The 20,137-nt window shown below is 39.5% G+C and overlaps 1 protein-coding gene across 1 annotated transcript in view; it reads left to right on the forward strand.

The window, feature by feature from the left end:
* Positions 1–20,137, forward strand: part of LOC139081875 (ribosomal large subunit pseudouridine synthase B-like) — a 74,524-nt gene that overhangs the window by 17,739 nt on the left and 36,648 nt on the right. The window contains exon 3 of the mRNA XM_070609413.1: positions 159–861. Within this exon, the coding sequence (XP_070465514.1) occupies positions 159–853 (695 nt within the window). The 3' untranslated portion in view covers positions 854–861. The remainder of the gene's footprint in view (positions 1–158; positions 862–20,137) is intronic.

Below are 20,137 nucleotides of genomic sequence, written 5' to 3' on the forward strand. Positions count from 1 at the left end.
AGAAATTTTTAATAAATAAAATATAATAAAATAGATTCTAGATTAATTTATTTGAAAGCACCTGTGAAAGACAAGCTGCGAAACTCAAAAAAATTAAATGATTATATTAATTATGTGAAAGAAGGTAATACTGTCTTCTGATTCACTCTCCCTTGCAGTGATTTCAGGAGGAAATCCCGGGAGTAAGGGGCCCGGCAAGGTTTCAGAAGGTTTGTTTCCGCCCTCCTCCCTCCAGGAAGGCACACTTAGCAGCATCTCCCTGGAGACGGGACCGAGTCCCGGGAGGGGAGCCCTGCTCGCGCCCCGTCCGCGCCGGCCGCCTGCGCCCTGGCTGCTCCCAGGGCGCCGTGAGGGCGGCGCCGGGTTTCGGGCACCTCTCGCCCTTACCGAGGCTTCCCCCTGGCCCTCCCGGAACCAGCCGCCGGAGCCTGCGAGGGTCCTGAGTGGCGTCCTCTGCGGGGAGCGCGCCGGCGCCCGCGGGCACGGAGCGACGAGGCGGGCAGCCGAGGCTCGGGAGCGCGGGGAGCGCGCCGGGACCCGCGGGCACGGAGCGGCGAGGCGGGCACCCGTGGCTCGGGAGCGCGGGGAGAGCGCCGGGACCCGCGGGCACGGAGCGGCGAGGCGGGCACCCGTGGCTCGGGAGCGCGGGGAGAGCGCCGGGACCCGCGGGCACGGAGCGGCGAGGCGGGGCACCCGAGGCTCGGGAGCGCGGGGAGGGCGCGCCAGCGCCGGGGCGGCGGCCTCCCGGCTGCACGCGTTCCCGCGGGGCGGAGCCGAGCGGAAGCCGAGCGAGGCGCTGATAGGTGGAACTCCGGGCGCGGCCTCTCCTGGAGAGTCTAGTGTCCTACTCTGAGTCCCCAGGTATGTGACAGCTCTCAGGACTTTCTCCAGCTCCCGGGCGCTGTCCTTCGTGGAAACTGAGAACATGCGGCCCCTGGGCGTTCCCGGAGCCCGGGGAGTGGGAGCGCGGCTCGCCCCGAAGGGACGGAGCCCGCTCTGCAGGCCGCCCGGCGTCCCAGCGCCGCTCGTGGAGCTTTGTCCAAAGGGAACGTCAGTGTCTTTGTAGCAGTCATTGATGGCGAAGGACGTTTTATTTATTCATTCATTTCTAATTTCATAAGTGGCGAGAAACCAAGGGTTTGGATGAGCATGTTAGAGTTCAGATGAAGGAGGAAGGCAGGGGCATAACAGAAGAAAACATTTCCTTGGTATATTCCCAGCCTTTTTCTTCCCCTTTCGGAGAAAGCGGCCCCTTTTGAGAGGATGAAATGAGATTCAGGAAAATTCATTGTATCTCAGATGGAGGAGATATTTCTGTTTTCCTCACAGTATTTCTATTTTCGGTCACTCCTGATTGGGGGAGATAGAAAAGGCTAAGTGACAGCTGGACTTCTGTTCATCAACCCCTCCCAACCCCGCCTACCTCCCACCCCAACCCCGCCAACCTCCCCTCCTCCCCTCCCCAACCCCGCCCCCCTCCCCCCGTCCCCCGCCCCCCTCCCCCTGTCGTCCCCCCCCCCCCCCCCCCGCCCATCGTTCAGAGAAGAGCCCATTCTGTTAATCGCCTGTCTACAAAAGATTTGAGGTGGTTTTTAAGACTACATATAGAAAAGAATACAAATAAAATATAAGTATTAAGAACACTCAGGGTGGGGTGCAATTATGCATATTTGCTAAAGTTGATTAGCAAGTTTGGCTCTGAGCTTCTTCAGGTTCCTTGGACAGAGTATAAAAGAAATAGGAGTTTTGGTTTCTGTAAGGCCACTTTGTAAAATCCTTAACCTGCCACTAGAGGCTGCTCTTAATTCTTCGTACGTGGGCAGTAATCTATTGAAAAGAAAGCTATTTTCCACAGCCAGTAAGGAACTGGAAATTGCATTGCTTTGCTATTCACATTTTGATGCATTTTTCTCTACTAACAGTTCTTTTCTCTGTTATTATTGTTTGGTTCCTATCAGTTCTGTTTGATGTTTTGTTGTTGGAACCCGAATACGAAATGGAGGCATTCTTCCTTTTGGCTTATGCTTTCGTATTTCAGCACAGTATGTAGGCCTGGGGTGTTTTTGGTCCCCGTGACTGAGTTTCGTTTTTGCAGTTAGAAAGAAAACCCACATTTTATTAAAGCATAATTCATGACCAAAATGCATTGTGTCTATCGCTTTTCTTATTAACCATGATAGTGAATTAAATGGTTGTTCCCTTTCACCTAGTCTCTTTTTAATAAAATAAAGGATATTCAGAAAGGACTTTTCAAATAGGCAGGATATAATTAGATCTCAAATAAGCAAATACTGAATGAGTACAGGGTGAAGATTTATGAAAAGTTCTAACAGCTGATAGAGGCTTTATCCCTTATCAAAGGCAATTGCGTTCAAAATATTTTAATTTCTGACAAGTGATACCCATCCCTTAAGTGTCAGAGGGCAAAGTATTAATCCACGACATGAGACTTAAAATAAACATTCAGCTTTGTACATAATATACAAGACCTGCCCCTTTTGACTTCTAAGTCTCATTGTAACTTGCAAAGGGGACAAATGCTAACATTTATTGAGTTCCTGCTGTGTGCCAACTACTCTGCTACGTGTTTTATGTACACCTTACAAAAGTCTTCGGAAGCGGGCATTAGCACCTTTTTAAAATGAGGAAACAGGCCTAGAGTCATGAACAGGAACTCGTTCAGGGTCCAGCAGCTATCAAAGGGTGAAGCTGACATCAGATCTGGTCCGGTTGATGCTGAAGCCTGTCCTCTTTCTAATTCACACTGGAAGAAGTTTAGCAAGACAAGGTATGTTAAGGAATCATTCCTATATTTGATAAATAGTTCTTGAATTTCAATTTTATTGGATAAATTCCGTACTCTATTCAGGTTTCCTTCGTTTTTGTCCGATGTTCTTCTGTTCCAGGATCCTATCCAGGATGCCACATTACGTTTAATCGTTACGTGTACTTAGGCTCCTCTTGGTTGTAAAAATTTCTCATACTTTCATTGTTTCTGATAACCTTGACAGTTTTGAGTACCAGTCAGGTGTTTTGTAGAACATCCCTCAATCGTCTGCTGCTTTTCTCATGATTAGACTGGGGTTACGGGCTCGGGGAGGATGAGCACCAGGGTGAAGTGCGGCCTCATTGCATCCTGTCAAGGGTACATACTATCCGTGTGGTTTGTCCTTGATGTCGACCTGGAGCGCCTGGCTGAGGCAGTGTTTGTCGGGTTTTCCACTTTAAAGTTGCCTTTTTTCTCCCTTTAAACACTATACCCTGTGGAGGGAAGTCATTGAACTTAGCTGGCATTTAAGGAGGAGGGAGCTATGCTTCACCAACTTGAGAACGGATTATCTACATCAATTATTAGGACTTCTGCACGTTTGTTTGCTCTCTCTCACTAATTTATTTAATCATTTATTTATATCAGTGTGGACTTGTGGATATTTATTTTGTACTTTGGGTTTTAATTCAATATTACTTCATTTATCAAATTAGTCCAGCTTTGGCTATTGGGAGCTCTTTCCGCTGGCTCCTGAGTCCTTTGACATACCTCATGATTCTGAGTTTTTTTGTTTTGTTTTGTAAGTAGGTACTCCCTTACTTGTGGCGCTATAAGATGTTCCAGGCTCAGTGTCTATTTCCTGCTCCAGTTCTAGAATCAGACATTTTTCCAAGGAATCCTAGTTTCTTTTATTGCAGAATGGTATTAGAAACCAAGATATAGATGGTAAATGTGCTCAATATTACTGGGGTGTTGTTGCTTCTAGTCTTTGTTAGCTGATAGAACAAGAAAATATGTGTGCTTCTACTAACCTTTATATACACATTTCTATAAATATCTCTATATATGTAACCATCTGTATCTCTATTAAGCTAAACATGGGTTCATACCGATGCCTCAAGCTCTGGTCCATCACTACATCTATCATTCTAGCAAACCCCCTTCCCTTGCTTATCTGAACCTCCTATTCCAACAGTGCGAAACCTAGCTCCCACCATCTGCCATCCGTTTGCTTAACTGTTAAATTCCACCAAACACGTATGGTGGTGTGAGAATTGTTAATCAGAACTCCCATGGGAAACAACTTTATCAGCCAAAGTACAGTGCCTAAGTATGGTTTCTTCTGCACTTGGTCTTACAGACTCCACTCATTTTCATAGTTACCTAGGTCAGCACATTTCCCTCCACCCTGTTCACTGAGGTTTGTAAATAAACTTGTAATAGGTTAGATTTTTTGGTCACATTCTGTATTTGATCTGGAATCCCCGACCTCCTCAATGAATTTTTTTCTAATTTGCACACATTAATGTTTATTTTTTGTGCTGTAGAATTCTATGGGTTTTGACAAATGTAGTGTCATGTATCTGCCAGGACAGTATGATATGGAATGGTTTCACTGCTCTAAAAAGAATCCTCTGTGCTTCACTGATTCACCCCTCCCCATCCCCAGCCTTGAGCTCCTGGCAGCTGTTGATCTTTTTACTGTCTCTATGGTTTTGCTTTCCAGAATGTTATGTAACTGGGATCATACAGCATGTAGCTTTTCAAGTTGGTTTCTTTTATGTAGTAACATGCATTTAAGATTCATTCATGTCTTTATGTGGGTTGATAGCTCATTTCTTTTTATTGCTGAATAATATTCCATTGTATGGATGTACCATAGTTTGTTTTACCATTCACCTATTGAAAGACATCTTGGTTGCTTTCAGTTTGGGGCTATTATGCATAAAGCAGCTATAAACACTCATGTGCAAGTTTTTGAATGGACGCAAATTTTCAGGTCAGCTGGTGAATACCTAGGAGGACAGTTGCTGGCTCCTGTGGTAAGAGTATAGTTAGCTTTGTTAGAAACTGCCAAATTGTCTTCCAATGTAGCTATGTGGTTTTGCATTTCCAGAAGCAATAAATGAGAGTTTCTATTTCTCTGCATCTTCATCAGCAGTTGATATTGCCAATTTTTTTAGATTTTAGCCATTTTAATAGTTTTGTAGTGATATCTCATTTAATTCTCAGTACCTTAATTACAAATGATCTTGAACATCTTTTCATATACTTATTTTCTATCTGTATATTTTCATTAGTGAACTGTTATTCAGATTTTATTTTTCATTTAAAGTGGCAGAGGTTTATTTCTTGCTCATGTTAAAGGTATGTTTGGGTATGGCTGAAGGCTCTACTTCAAATCATCAATGTTCTTACTTCTTAAACTAGGCAGATGGAGCAACCGTTATCTAGAACTTGGTCAGCTGCTGTGCCAGAAGGAAAAGAGAATACATTGTAATTCTACTGGCTCTTGAAGCTTTTCCTTAAGAATGACACATGATACTTACACTTACATTTCATTGATCTAACCACATCAAATAACCAAGTATGAGTCATTGGTGTGGGGAAATGCAATTCCACCCTGGATCCAAAAGAAGAAAGAGAATAAAAACTTGTGAACAAGCCTAGGGGGTACTAGATATAGAATACGGATATAGATATAGAGGTAGATATAAATGTATTTTTTTATTGTGGTAAAATATACATAGTGTCTTTTGCCCATTTTTAAATTAGACCTTTTTTTTTCACATTGCTGATTCTTGAGTTCTTTGTATATTTTGGATACAAGACCTTTGTCAGATAAGTGTTTTGCAAATAGTTTTTTCCCAGTCTGTGGCTTATCTTTTCATTTACTTAACAGTGTCTTTCACACAGAAATTTTTAATTTTAATAAAGTCTAATTATCAAATTATTTTCATGGATTGTGCTTTTGATGTTGTATATAAAAACTCATCACCAAACCTGAAGTCTTCTATATTTTCTTCCAGAAGTTTTGTAGTTTTACATTTTACATTTTGGCCTATGATCCACGTTGAGTTAATTTTTGTGAAAGGTTTAAGTCTATGACTACATTCGCTTTTCTTTTTTTTTTGTATATGATGTCCAGGAGTTCCAGCATCATTTATTACAAAGACTGTCCTTTGAGTTGTCTTTGCTCCTTTGTCAAAGATCAGTTGACTGTATTTGTGTAGTCTATTTCTGGGCTTTCTGTTCTGTTTCATTGATCTGTGTGTTTATTCTTTCACCAGTACCATGCTGTGTTGATCACTGCATCTTTATAGTAAGTTTTGAAGTCAGGCAGTGTTAGTCCTTCAACTTTGTTCTTCTACTTTGGTGTCATGTTGGCTATTCCAGGTCTTTTGCTTTTCCATGTAATCTTGAGAATCAGTTTATTGATATCTATAAAACAGCTCGCTGGGGTTTTGATTGTGATTATGTTAAATCTATAGATCAAGTTGGGAATAAGTGACATCTTAACAATATTAAGTCTGCCAACCCATGAACATGGAATCTCTCTCCATTTATTTGGATCTTCTTTGATGTCTTTCATCAGAGTTTTGTAGTTTCAGTTACTGAATGTTTACTGTGTCCTAGGTACCATGTAGATACTGGAGTTGCAAAGAGGCAACTGACAGGACACTGCCCTTAAGAAGCTAACAGTTTCCTAAGTGGAGACAGATGGTGGTAATGGGGTATAAGTGTCATAGTCTTGTTGGAACAAAAGGATGGAATAGATAATTCCAGAGGGAGAGTAAGGGACCCCATCACAGAGGCGACATAAGTATTTTCCAAGTGACAAAGTCTAGGGAGAGCATTCTGGGCAGGAACAGTGTTTGATCATTTATGAGTAGTTCACTTTTGGAACTTGGAGGGCAATGGCTTGCCAATGAGGGATAAAGCTGGAGGGGATGCAGATCCTGGTGAGTTGTGAGTTCCAAGCTGAGTGCTTTGAAGTCTAATCTTAAAACAGGGTGGAGGGGACAGATTGTTGGAGCTAGAGAACAGTATGCTCAAATTTTCATTAAGAAAGAATCCTCTGGTAGTAGTGTAGCAGGGTAGAGAGAGGCTGTTGTGATAGGCTAGGTAAGAACTGGGAAATACGAAGGTAGTGAATGTGGGGATAGAAAAGATGTATTTGAGAAATAGTTAGGAGATAGGATTGATAGATTGATAAGATTTAGTGACATTAATTGGATATAAGATAAGTGACTCAGGGGTTTCGGAGAGAGTGGTTGTGACATTGACCAGGATCAGGAATACAGGAAGAACAGATTAGCAGAGGTTGTGGACAAGCTTCATTTTGGACTGATATTTGACAAAGTTTGAAGCGCTTGTGGGTTATCTGGGTGGGGATGTCCATTTGGCTTTTGGAGGTCACTGTCCACGCTGTCTAAAATACCATTCTTCACCCTATCCCCTTTCTTTTCTTTTGTTTGCTTAATATAGCTCATCACTATCTGACATCATCTATTTATTAGGTTTTGCCTCCCCTCCACCAGAATGCTAAGTCAATGTGAGCAGAGACATTGTCTATTTTGCCCACTGTGTAGAACAATGTGTAACTCATATAAGCACTCAATAAACATTTATTGAATGAAGGAATGACTATATAAGTCTAGATAGAGCACAGGGAAGAGACTGGACTTCAGATACAGGTTTTGGAGGTGTCCCTATATATATGACACTTAAAGTCATGCAGGCATGGAGCCCTAGGGGTAGCATGTAGAATAAAAGACAGAAAGAAGGAGCTCAGAATCCTGGGAAGCATCAACATTTAAGGGATGAGTGGAGGAAGAGAAACCAGAAAAAGAGAATGAGAATGAGTGGTCAGAGATGTTTGAGAGACAGTGCCCTATGGAAGCCAGGAGAGGAAAATTTCAAGAAGGGGGGGTGTTAAGGTTTGAATTGTGCCTCCCCCCTCCCCCCCATTCATATATTTAAGTTCTAACCCCCAATATTTCAGAACGTGACCTTATTTGGAGATAGAGTCTTTACAGAATCAAGTTGAAGTGAGGTCATTAGGGTGGGCCCTAGTCCAATGTCAGTGGTGTCCTTATGAAAAAGGGAAATTTGGACACAGTTACATACACAGAGAGAGCACCACGTGAACATGAAGACAGCCATCTGAGACAAGGAGAGAGGCTCAGACTGGATCCTTCCTCCAGAATCCTCAAAAGTAAACAACCCTGCCCACACCTTGATTTCAGATTTCCAGCCTCCAGAGCTGTGAGACAATAAATTTCCGTTGTTTCAGCCCCCCAGTTTGTAGGACTTTGTCAGGCAGCTTTAGCAAATGAACACAGAAGGAATGATCCGTTATCTTGGTTGTTAACGATTGTTCAGATAAGATAAGAGATGAAAACATGCCCATTGACTTAGCGATTAAGAGGTCAACACTCCTCTGGTAAGAAACATTTCAGAAATCATATTGTGGTGGATTGAGGAGTGGCCAGTAGGTGGCCAAGTGGAGACTAATCATAGGTTTTACTTTAAACTTGGTGGTACCTGAGGACAACACAAAGAAGGAGAACTACAGGCCGATATCACTGATGAACATAGATGCAAAAATCCTCAAAAAAATTTTGGCAAACCGATTACAGCAATACATCAAAAAGATTATACACCATGATCAAGTGGGATTTATACCAGGGACACAGGGATGGTTCAACATCCGCAAGTCAATCAACGTGATACACTACATCAACAAAATGAAAACCAAAAACCACATGATCATCTCAATAGATGCAGAGAAAGCATTCGACAAGATCCAACACCCATTTATGATAAAAACCCTCAGTAAAATGGGTATAGAAGGAAAGTACCTCAACATAATAAAGGCCATATATGATAGACCCACAGCCAACATCATACTCAATGGACAAAAGCTGAAAGCCATCCCTCTGAGGACAGGAACAAGACAAGGGTGCCCACTTTCACCACTCCTATTCAACATAGTTCTGGAGGTGCTGGCCAGAGCAATTCGGCAGGAAAAAGAAATAAAAGGAATCCAAATAGGTAACGAAGAAGTAAAACTCTCGTTGTTTGCAGACGACATGATCTTATACATAGAAAACCCCAAAGAATCCACAGAAAAACTATTAGAAATAATCAACAACTACAGCAAAGTAGCAGGGTATAAAATTAACGTGCATAAATCAGTAGCATTTCTATACACTAACAATAAACTAACAGAAAAAGAACTCAAGAACTCTATCCCATTCACAATCGCAACGAAAAGAATAAAATACCTTGGGATAAACTTAACCAAGGAAGTGAAGGATCTATACAATGAAAACTACAAGACTTTCTTGAAAGAAATAGGCGATGACATAAAGAGATGGAAAAACATTCCTTGCACATGGATTGGAAGAATAAACATAGTTAAAATGTCCATACTACCTAAAGCAATATACAGATTCAATGCTATCCCAATCAGAATCCCAAGAACATTCTTCACAGAAATTGAACAAACAATCCTAAAATTCATATGGGGCAACAAAAGACCGCGAATTGCTAAAGCAATCCTGAGCAAGAAAAACAAAGCCGGCGGAATCACAATCCCCGATTTCAAAACATACTACAAAGCTACAGTGATCAAAACAGCATGGTACTGGTACAAAAACAGGTCCACAGATCAATGGAACAGAATTGAAAGCCCAGAGATAAAACCACACATCTATGGACAGCTAATCTTCGACAAAGGAGCAGAGGGCCTACAATGGAGAAAAGAAAGTCTCTTCAACAAATGGTGCTGGGAAAACTGGACAGCCACATGCAAAAGATTGAAAATTGACCATTCTTTTTCACCACACACCAAAATAAACTCAAAATGGATCAAAGACCTAAAGATTAGGCCTGAGACAATAAGTCTTTTGGAAGAGAATATAGGCAGTACACTCTTTGACATCAGTTTCAAAAGAATCTTTTCGGACACTGTAACTCCTCAGTTGAGGGAAACAATAGAAAGAATAAACAAATGGGACTTCATCAGACTAAAGAGCTTCTTCAAGGCAAGGGAAAACAGGATTGAAACAAAAAAACAGCTCACTAATTGGGAAAAAATATTTACAAGCCACTTATCCGACAAAGGGTTAATCTCCATAATATACAAAGAACTCACACTGCTTAACAACAAAAAAACAAACAACCCGATCAAAAAATGGGCAGAGGACATGAACAGACATTTCTCAAAAGAAGATATGAATATGGCCAATAGACACATGAAAAGATGTTCATCATCGCTAATCATCAGGGAAATGCAAATCAAAACTACACTAAGATATCACCTTACCCCCGTTAGATTGGCAAAAACATCCAAAACCAAGAACGACAAATGTTGGAGAGGTTGTGGAGAAAGAGGAACCCTCATACACTGTTGGTGGGAATGCAAACTGGTACAGCCACTATGGAAAACAGTATGGAGATTTCTCAAAAAGTTAAAAATAGAAATACCCTATGACCCAGCCATCCCATTACTGGGTATCTATCCTAAGAACCTGATATCAGATATCTCAAGAGTCCGTTGCACCCCTATGTTCATCGCAGCATTATTTACAATAGCCAAGACGTGGAACCAGCCTACATGCCCAGAAACTGATGATTGGATAAAGAAGATGTGGTATATATACACAATGGAATACTACTCAGCCATAAAAAAAGACGAAATTGGCCCATTCACAACAATGTGGATGGACCTCGAGGGCATTATGTTAAGCGAAATAAGTCAGTCAGAGAAAGACGAACTCTATATGACTCCACTCATAGGTGGAAATTAGTATATTGAGAAGGAGATCTGATCGGTGGTTACCAGGGAAAAGGGGGGGTGGGGGGAGGGTACGGAGGGGGAAGTGGTGTACCCACAACATGACTAACAAAAATGTACAACTGAAATCTCACAAGGTTGTAATCTATCATAACATTAATAAAAAAAAAAAAGAAAAGAAAAAAATAAATAAATAAAATTATGGACTAAAAAAAAAAAAAAAAAACTTGGTGGTACCTGGAAGGAAGGCAGTTTGTTGAGGCTCTCATCACTTCAGACTTCCTGCTGAATTGTACTCGATTCTCTTGCTACTTCTATCCACTTTGCGTTTAAAAAGAGTCATATCAGTATTTCGAATTATTTTCAGTATATTATTTCTCTATTCAAAAATTTTTAGCGGTCCTGTTATGATTTTGTTAAACTAACACTTGTTAAGTGGAGCACCGGGTGCCAGATGGTGAGTCTCGGTTGGACAACAGACCACAAGAGAAACTGAACTGGAGGAGTCTACTACTCACAGGTCCTGGAGGAAGTATGTGACACACCTCTTGGGGACCACATGGGGGGTCAAGGCAGGGTGCAGGCAGAGAGGTAGGACCTGGGGCACATGCCTTTGTTAAGGTCAGTGCGGAGAGTGCTCTGGGGTTCCCAGGCTAAGACCTGATTGGTCGGTTCAAACCCAAAGAGCCAGGTTTTGTAAGCTCCGTGGGGGTCTCATCTAAGTGCTGCAGTAGGGGACAATCCTGGGAGCGAGGGGAGGCTGTTGATCACAGGGCTGTTGGGGAAGTCCCAGCAGGAAGTTAAATCTGCTGTGATTCCACGGCTGTTGTCTAGGGCGTGTGCTTGCGTGAGGGGCTGGTGTCAGTTTAGGCTCCCTGCAGGCCACCTGGCCAAACGAAATGGATGCTGAGGCTGCATCACCATGGAGCCCTTAGCTAAACTCTCAACCGGTTCCTTAATTGCCTATAGGAGAAAAGCCTCAGTTAACTCTCAAGACTGCACATTCTGGGCCATCCGACATCGATTCAGATTTGCCTGTCACCACGGTGGGCCACCCTTGAGTATCCAGCCTCTTTTCCCCCTTTGTTGTGTCATCTAGCTCTACGTTACTCATCCCTCAAGATAAAATTTGAGCTCTAATTCTGTTAGGACTTTGCCAACTCTTCAAATCACTGTTTAAAGCTAAATTCTGTTATTAAAATATCAATTGAAAGCTAACAATTTATTTTTATTTAAAAGTATATATTTAAAGATGTCTCTTCAGAGACCAATAATGGAAAATTAGGAATATTTTTAAATAATGCTTGTCTACCAGACAATCCTGCCTTTATCTAAAAACCCCATGTAGTACATTGGTTAACTGATGTGGCAGGACAAATATAGCTTTGTGCAACCCTGGGAGGGACTCCAGATGGGGTTGAGTTTCAGTGTGTTAATAATTTATATGCCTCCTTTCCCTTAACTCAATTCTCAGCCAAGTGAGAGATAAATGAGGAGTCACTGCAGAGAAATACTAGGTTGAGGACATAGCTTAGGTGCACAGTAATAGTAATGAACCCAAAGAATTTGGTAGGCTCAGCACTCTGCCAAAGACCCCTGGGTACCTTCATGCCCACTTCCCCTATCCCACAGGGAACCTTTATTGCTAAGTTTGCTTTATTGCTGAAAACAGATCAGAACATATGCGTTCTCAACAGGCAGATTCCTGGAAGAGGAAAGAAGCAGAGACTGACCCATCTATGCTCAGTTCTTGCTCCTAAATATGAGGGGAGAAGTGAGTAAGGGGCAGAGAAAGGCCAGTACTTTTGCTCTGTTGAAAGGTGCCTGCACATTGACAGACACATTAGAAGTTGGGAATAAGTTTGACTCTAAGATTTGGGGAGGAACAAAAGGAAGGATTCTCGCCAGAGAAGTTTCCTAGGAACTCATTGTCTGGTTTGAAAAAGACTGGAGTTAACAACACAAGGCACAACTAGAGCTATGGCCATATCTGTGAGGCATCGTGTGAAATCAGAGCGTCCACATCTGATCTCGTATTCCTTATTGCCTCAAAATAAAGAAACTTCTCCCGCCAATACCAACATGAAATATGAAAATAAAAATACCCCTGTGAGAAAATCTAAGCATGAGAGTCAGAACTAGGATTTAGGGTAGTTTGTGGGGCACAGTTCTGTGAAGCATGAATTTGGTGAACAAAGTTAGAAGATCAGATCCCCGTTGACCTCTTCTGAGTTTTATAAACCAAGGCCACTGCTCTAAATGTTGTAGATCCCATGTGGTTCTGTTCTCCTCTCCTTTTATGACCGCACATTTGATTTGAAAGTTTAAGCTAAACTTTGATACGTGATGCGCAGTCATGGACTGATCCCAGCTGGATCCAGAGTATAGTCTATCACTTTACATTTGAAAGAAAAAAAAGCACAGACCTTTACTTACCTCAAATTATACATCTGTTAGTTTATTAGGCATTTTGTCTAAAATTTTTCTAGTGTCCTTCTTCATAAACTTTGAGTTTGGACTTTTCTGAAAGATCAGAGCGTGAATTGTCCTTATTATCATACTGTGGGTAAATCTTTTAAGAACATACATTTGCTTGAGCTTTTATTGATCCTTAGACCTAGATCTTTAATTCCTTGGATAGGAATCAATTACACCACTCAGGGGTAATCATGGTTAGAATGTTGACGTAGATCCTTCCAATTATAAGACATCTTCAATTTAGCTTGAAGTGTTACTTGCAAAGATATATTGATTAAAGTTATGGATTTTACGATACTTTATTAAGAGTTGTTTTATTTTTTCCCCCCAAGGGGAGATGGCTGAGGAGGAAGCTTGGCAGTAGTTTCTTGGAATCTTCTACAGGCTAAAACAACCAAAGCTGTGCTCTACATCCTGTCATTTACGGACCTTAGTAATCAGCTTATGTGTTGGAATAGAGACATGCAAAATTATTTATCTGGGAAAATCTTACCTTTGCACAATGCTTCTACTTCTGGAGTAGAGTTCTATTGAGACCTTCTCAACTTTTATAAGAATATGTCAACATTTCCCTCAGTTCATCTGACTGTTAAAGAAGCAAGAGAGAAAATTTGTATTCAAACTCACTCCTATTTTGATAAAACATCAAAATTCAGTCGAAAATATTATTTTGTTTTATTGAGATCACATTGGTTTATAACCTTATATAAATTTCAGACGTATGTCATTATATTTAGCTTCTGTATAGACTGCGTCGTCTTCACCGCTAAAAGTCTGGTTTCCATCCATCACCATACATATGTGCCCCGATACCCTTTGAGAGATAATCTGAAGAATATAGTCCATTTAATTTGTGTAGATATTCTAAAATTTAACTTTAGATTAAATCAGATATCAATTTGCTGTATACTTGGACACTATTATTTTGGCTTTCTGTAGAATTTTTAAGAATTGACTATTTAATTTAGCAAGGTGACCTCAATAAGCACAGGTTTAGTGGAGTAGTGGGGATGAAAGCCCAGTTAGAATGGGCTCAAGGGAGAAATTGTAGATGAGCTGGACAATTCTTTGTTTTATTTTTGTTTTTGTCTTTTATTCTCTGATAAAAGAAACTGTGCCAGTTTCTAGCACAGATCTTGGACTTAACGAAAGCTCTATAATATTGGTTGAATGAATAAATGACTCTCTCTAGGCACACATGCATAAGGATTTATCTAAAAGGGATACCTAATGGTGGAATTGCTAGGTCTGATGGCACACCCATTTAAAATCTGATAGTTTCTGCTAAATTCTCCTCTAAAATGGTTAGCATAGACAACTCTTTAAAGAAGTTTCGCAATAAATAGAAGAAGGAAAGATCTGGAAAGAGAAATGGAGTCAATAGATTCTCTCTCTTTATTTTTTATTTTTGAGGAAATAATGACATGGTTCTCTGCAGATGTAAAGAATTCAGTAGAGAAGGAAACACTGATGATGTAAGAAAGAGAACCTAGGCCTTCTAGTGCAATGCTTCATGAAGTTGAATAAAGATGGGACCTAGTGTATTGGCCTCAGCTAGGAGCCTACCCATGACAAGAGAGAAGGTAGAGTATAGGGGCATGAATCCCTTATGCTGGTATCTTATTTCAGTGTATGGGAACTTCGTAGTTTATTTAACAAGTTTAAGGACTGGCATAGGCTTTTTAACTTTCAGGAGCTAAGCAGTGAAAATCCTTTCATCCTTGTATGTTATGTGAATCTTTGTGCAGGATCTACAGGATAAACCTCTAGAAATTATATTGCTGGGTCAAAAGAAAAGCAAACTTAAAATTGTAATATATGTTGCCAAATTCCCATTCAAAAGACTCTTCCAATCCACACTGCTGACAGGAGCGGTGGGAGGGCCCTTCCCCCATCCGCTCATCAACAGTGGATTTTACCAATCTCCTTAATTTTGGTTGATTTGACAGGTGAAAAATGGTATCTTTTTATTGTGATTTTGTGTATTTGGGGGCATTCTTTCTCTCTTTTTTTCAATTTCTGGTTGATTTTTAAAAACATCTTTATTGAGACATGTTTCACATACCACAAAATTCATCCATTTAAAGTATACAATGAAGTAATTTTCAAGATTCGTCTAGGTTGTAGCATGTATCAGATCTTTATTCCTTTTCAATAATATTCCATTTATGGATATGCCATATTTTTTAATCTGTTCGTCATTTGGGTTGTTTCCATTTTTAGACTATTATGAATAATGCTGCTAGGAATATTTGTGTACAATTTTTTGCTTGGGCATATTGTTTTATTCCTCTTGGATATATACCTAGGAATAAAATTGCTGGGTCATATAATAACTCTATGTCTAATATTTTGAAGAACTGCCAAACTGTTTCCGAAAGCAGCTGCTCCATTTTACATTCCCACCAGCAACGTATGAAGGTTCCAATTTCTCCATAGCCTTGCCAACAGTTGTTACTGTCTGTCTTTTTTATTTTTCCTATCCTAGTGGGTGTGAAGTAGTATCTTAACATGGTTTTAATTTGCATTTTACTAACGGCTAGTAATATCAAGCATCTTTTCATGTACTTATTGGATATCTGTATATCTTTCTAGAAATGTCTATTCAAATCTTTTGCCTATTTTTCACTAGGGTTATTTGTCTTTTTATTATTATTATTATTTTTTTTGTTTAAAGATTGGTACCTGAGCTAACAACTGTTGCCAATCTTTTTTTTTTTCTGCTTTATCTCCCCTAATCCCCCTGGTACATAGTTGTATATCTTAGTTGCAGGTTCTTCTAGTTGTGGCATGTGGGACGCCGCCTCAATGTGGCATGTCCGAGCCCAAGATCCGAACCAGCGAAACCCTGGGCCACTGCAGCAGAGCATGCGAACTTAACCACTGGGCCACGGGGCCGGTCCCTCTTTTTACTGTTGAGTTGTAAGAGTTCTTTATAAATTCTGCACACCAGTCCCTAATCAGATATACAATTTGCAAATATTTTCTTCCATTATGTGCGTTGTCTTTTCATTTTCTTGATAGTATTATTTGCAGCACAAAATTTTTTAATTTTGACGTAGTCTAATTTATCTATTTTTTCTTTTGTTCTTCGTGCTTTTGGTGTCATATCTAAGAAATCATTGCCTAATCCAAGGTCACAAAGATTTACTCCTATGTTTTCTTCTAGGAGTTTATGTTTTCTTCTAGGAGTTTTATAGTTTTAGCTCTTAAGTCTGTGATTCATTTTGAGTTAATTTTTTTATATGGTACAAGAAAGGGATCCAACTTCAATTTTTTGCATGTAGATTTCCAGTTATCCCGGCATCATTTGTTGAAAAGACTATTTTTCCCTGTTGAGTTTTCTTGGCACCCTTGTCAAAAATCAAAGGACCATAAATTTAAGAATTTATTTCTGGACTCAATTCTATTCCATTTATCTATATTTCTATCTTTATGGAAATACCACATTGTACTGATTACTCTAGCTGTGTAGTAAATTTTAAAATTAAGAAATATGAGTTCTACAATTTTGTTCTTATTTTTAAAGATTCTTTTGTCCATTCTGTGTCCCTGGTATTTCCATGTGAATTTTATGATCAGGTTGTCAATTTCTGCAAAGAGGCAAGCTGGGATTTCATAGGGATACTGTTGACTCTGTGGATCAATTTGGGGAGTATTACCATTTTAACAATATTAAGTCTTCCAACCTATGAACCTGAGATGTCTTTCCATTTATTTGAAGATTTAATTTTTTTCAACAATGTTTTATAGTTTTAGGTGTACTAGTCTTGGAGTTGTTTTATTAAATTTGTTCATAAGTACTTTATTTTTTTTAGATGGTTTTGGAATAGAATTGATTTTAACTTCATTTTCAGATTTTTCATTGCTAGTGTATAAAACTACAGTTGATTTTTGTATATTCATCTTATATCCTGCAACCTTGCTGAACTTAGTTCTAATTGTGTGTGTGTGTGTGTGTGTGTGAGTGTGTCTGTATTCCTTAGGATTTTCTTTACACAAGATCGTATCCTCTGATAATGGATATCATTTTACTTTTTCCTTTCCAGCCTGAGTGCCTTTCATTTCTTTTCCTTATCTAATTGCCCTCACTAGATTTCCGGTACAATGTTAAGGAAATTGGCAAGAGAGAGCGTCCTTGTCCTGTTCCTGATCTCAGGGGGAAAGCCTTCAGTCTTTTACCTATAAGTATGATGATAGTTGTTGGTGTTTCATAGGTGTTCTTTGAGGACAGACACAGATGCCAGGTTGAGGAAGTTCCCTTCAATTCCCAGCTTGTTGAATGTCTTATCATGAAAGGGTGTTGGATTTTGTTAAATGCTTCTTCTGCATACAAGGGGATGATCATTGTGTTTTGTCCTTATTCTGTTAACGTAGTATATTACATTAATTGATTTTTATATGTCAAAATAACCTTGCATTCCTGGATAAATTCCATTTGGCATTTATCATGGTCTTTAATCTTTTTTCTGTGTTGCTGAATTTGGTTTGCTAGTATTTTGTTGAGGATCTTTGTATCTATATTCAAAAAGGATATTGGTCTGTAGTTTTGGGGTTATTTTTGTTTGATGTCTTTGCCTGGTTTTGGTAGCAGAAAATAATAATGACCTCGTAGAATGAATTGGAAAGTGTTCCCTCCTCTTCTAATTTTTGCAAGGGTTTGTGAAGGATTGGTGCTAATTTTTCTTTAAATGTTTGGTAGAATTCACTAAGGAAGCCGTCTGGTCCTGGCCTTTTCTTGGTGGGAAGATTTTTATTACTAAATCAATCTCTTTGCTTGTTATAAGTCTATTCAGATTGTCTATTTCTCCTTGAGTCATTTTGATAGATTATGTTTTTCCAGGAATTTGTTCATTTCATTGAAGTTATCTAGTTTGTTGGCGCGCAGTTGTGCATAGTATTCTCTTATAATCTTTTTTACCTTTGTACGATTGGAGTGATGGCCCCTTTTTCATTCTTGATTTTGATAATTTATCTTCTCACTTTTTTCTTGGTCAGTCTAGCTAAAAGTTTGTTAATTTTTTTTGTTCTTTTCAAAGAACCAATTTTTTGTTCCATTGATTTCTTCCATTATTTTTTGATTCTCTATTTCACTTATTTCTACTCTGTTCCTTACTATTTCCTTTCCTCTAATTGCTCTGGGTTTAGTTTACTCTCTTTTTCTAGTTTCCCAAGGTGAAAGCTTAGGTTGTGGATTTGAAAGCTTTCGTCTTTTTAATGTAGATGTTCACAGTTATGAAGTTTCCCTCCAAAAACTGCTTGCGCTGCATCTTTTAAGTTTGGTGTGCTGTGTTTTTGCTTTCATTCACCTCAAAGTATTTTCTAATTTCTCTTTTACTTTCTCCTTTCAGCCATTGGTTATGTAGGAGTGTGTTGTTTAATTTCTGCATTCTTATGAATTCCCCAAATTTACTTTGTTTTTGATTTCTAATATAATTCCATTGTGGTTGGAGAACACACTTTGTCTGATTTCAATTCCTTTACATTTATTGAAGCTTGTTTTCTGGCCTAACATATGGCCAATCCTGAAGAATGTTGCCTGTGCACTTGAGAAGAATTACACTGTATTAAACTGTTGTTGGGTGCAGTGTCCTATGTATGTCTGTTAGGGGCATTCACTTTTAATAATTATCATTTTTGAAGCAAGAAAGGAAGTATTAGACTGAGAAAAATAAAGACAGCAACTTTTTGGTTGGGAGGAAAACTGACTATGTAAGTTACGTGTATAGAAAACAAGAAAAGACTTATGAGTATTCTCTAAAATTGCCCTCATCCCCACCTCTGGGCCATACCCTTCCTTAAATTATAAGATCATATGCTTTTAATTAGACAAGCCTGTATCATTACATAAAACAATGAGGATTCAAAGATACAGAATGAGGCTTTGCAATGGACAATCTTTTTTTTTTTTCTCATAAAGTAACATACTCTAAAGATTATTTTAAAAATTAAATTGATACCTTCATAAAAGTTAAAATTCTCTCTAGGCATTTTAAAATACATAATGTAATATGACACATGGTTAAATTCACAGACAATATCTTTTAGGCTATGTGCTTGATCCTGCTTCATCAAAGAGATTTTTTTCTTCATGTCGTTTAGCTTCTCCCCTCAGTATCTATTCCCAATTTATTTGGGGGGGAGGTGGAGATAGGGGAGTTCTTTTACTGTTTTTCACTTGACCCTGGAAGTTCGATGTTTGATTTTCCTTGTTTTGATGATCATGAATATGACATTGGTCTCATTTACTAGGGCTATTAGTTCATTTTTCCATCTCTTAGTTTTCCAATGGAGAAAAAAACATTGCCTATCTTTTTCTCCTGCAGGAATGTTGGAAAACAGAAGATTCCTTCCAGTCTCATGCTGCTATGTGATCACATTTACGACAATTGTCTTGTCTTCCCTTCTTTTTCAACTAAAATGCTCCATTCCTCTGTCCTTCCCTCCCTTAATTATTCTTCTTTTCTTTTTCCCTTTCTTCTTTAATTTTTTCCTTCTTTTCTTCCATCCAGTAACAATTGTTCACTCTTTCTATTAGCCTTAAAAATTTATTTTCCATAACATTCTCCCCTAGTTGTATAGTTTTTGAGGGGGAGATTGTGAAGGAACATTGTATTGGGGTTCTTTTCATTGAAAGTGAGAGAAATTCGATTTAACCTGGTTTAAATGTAGAGAAGATTTATAGGCTCTTGTATTTCAATGAGCCTATCAAGGGGATGCCTGTAGATAGGCAGCTAGATTGAGGGGTTTAAATAATGTTGTCAGTACTCTGTATCCATACTCTTTTAGCTCTGCTTATTTCTGCTTGGTTTCTTTCCATAGGGAGAAAACAGCCCCAGGAATCTGCTAGCATAGCAACCCCGACAGAAAGAGGACTTCTCCTCTCTAACATCTATATATGGTAGCCTCAGAATACACAGTAATTTGTTCTGCTTGGGTCAAGTGGTCACTCCTGAGCTTACCACTGTGATTGCGGGGATGGGGGACTACGGTGGGAGGCTGGGAGGTGGGGGAAGGAGGCACTGTGATTTTTAGTTCTATCAAGATCCCATGAAGTTCTGATGATGAAAAATGCAACTTAAGAA

This window comes from Equus przewalskii, chromosome 2 (assembly GCF_037783145.1).
Source record: "Equus przewalskii isolate Varuska chromosome 2, EquPr2, whole genome shotgun sequence".
Taxonomy (NCBI): Eukaryota; Metazoa; Chordata; class Mammalia; order Perissodactyla; family Equidae; genus Equus; species Equus przewalskii.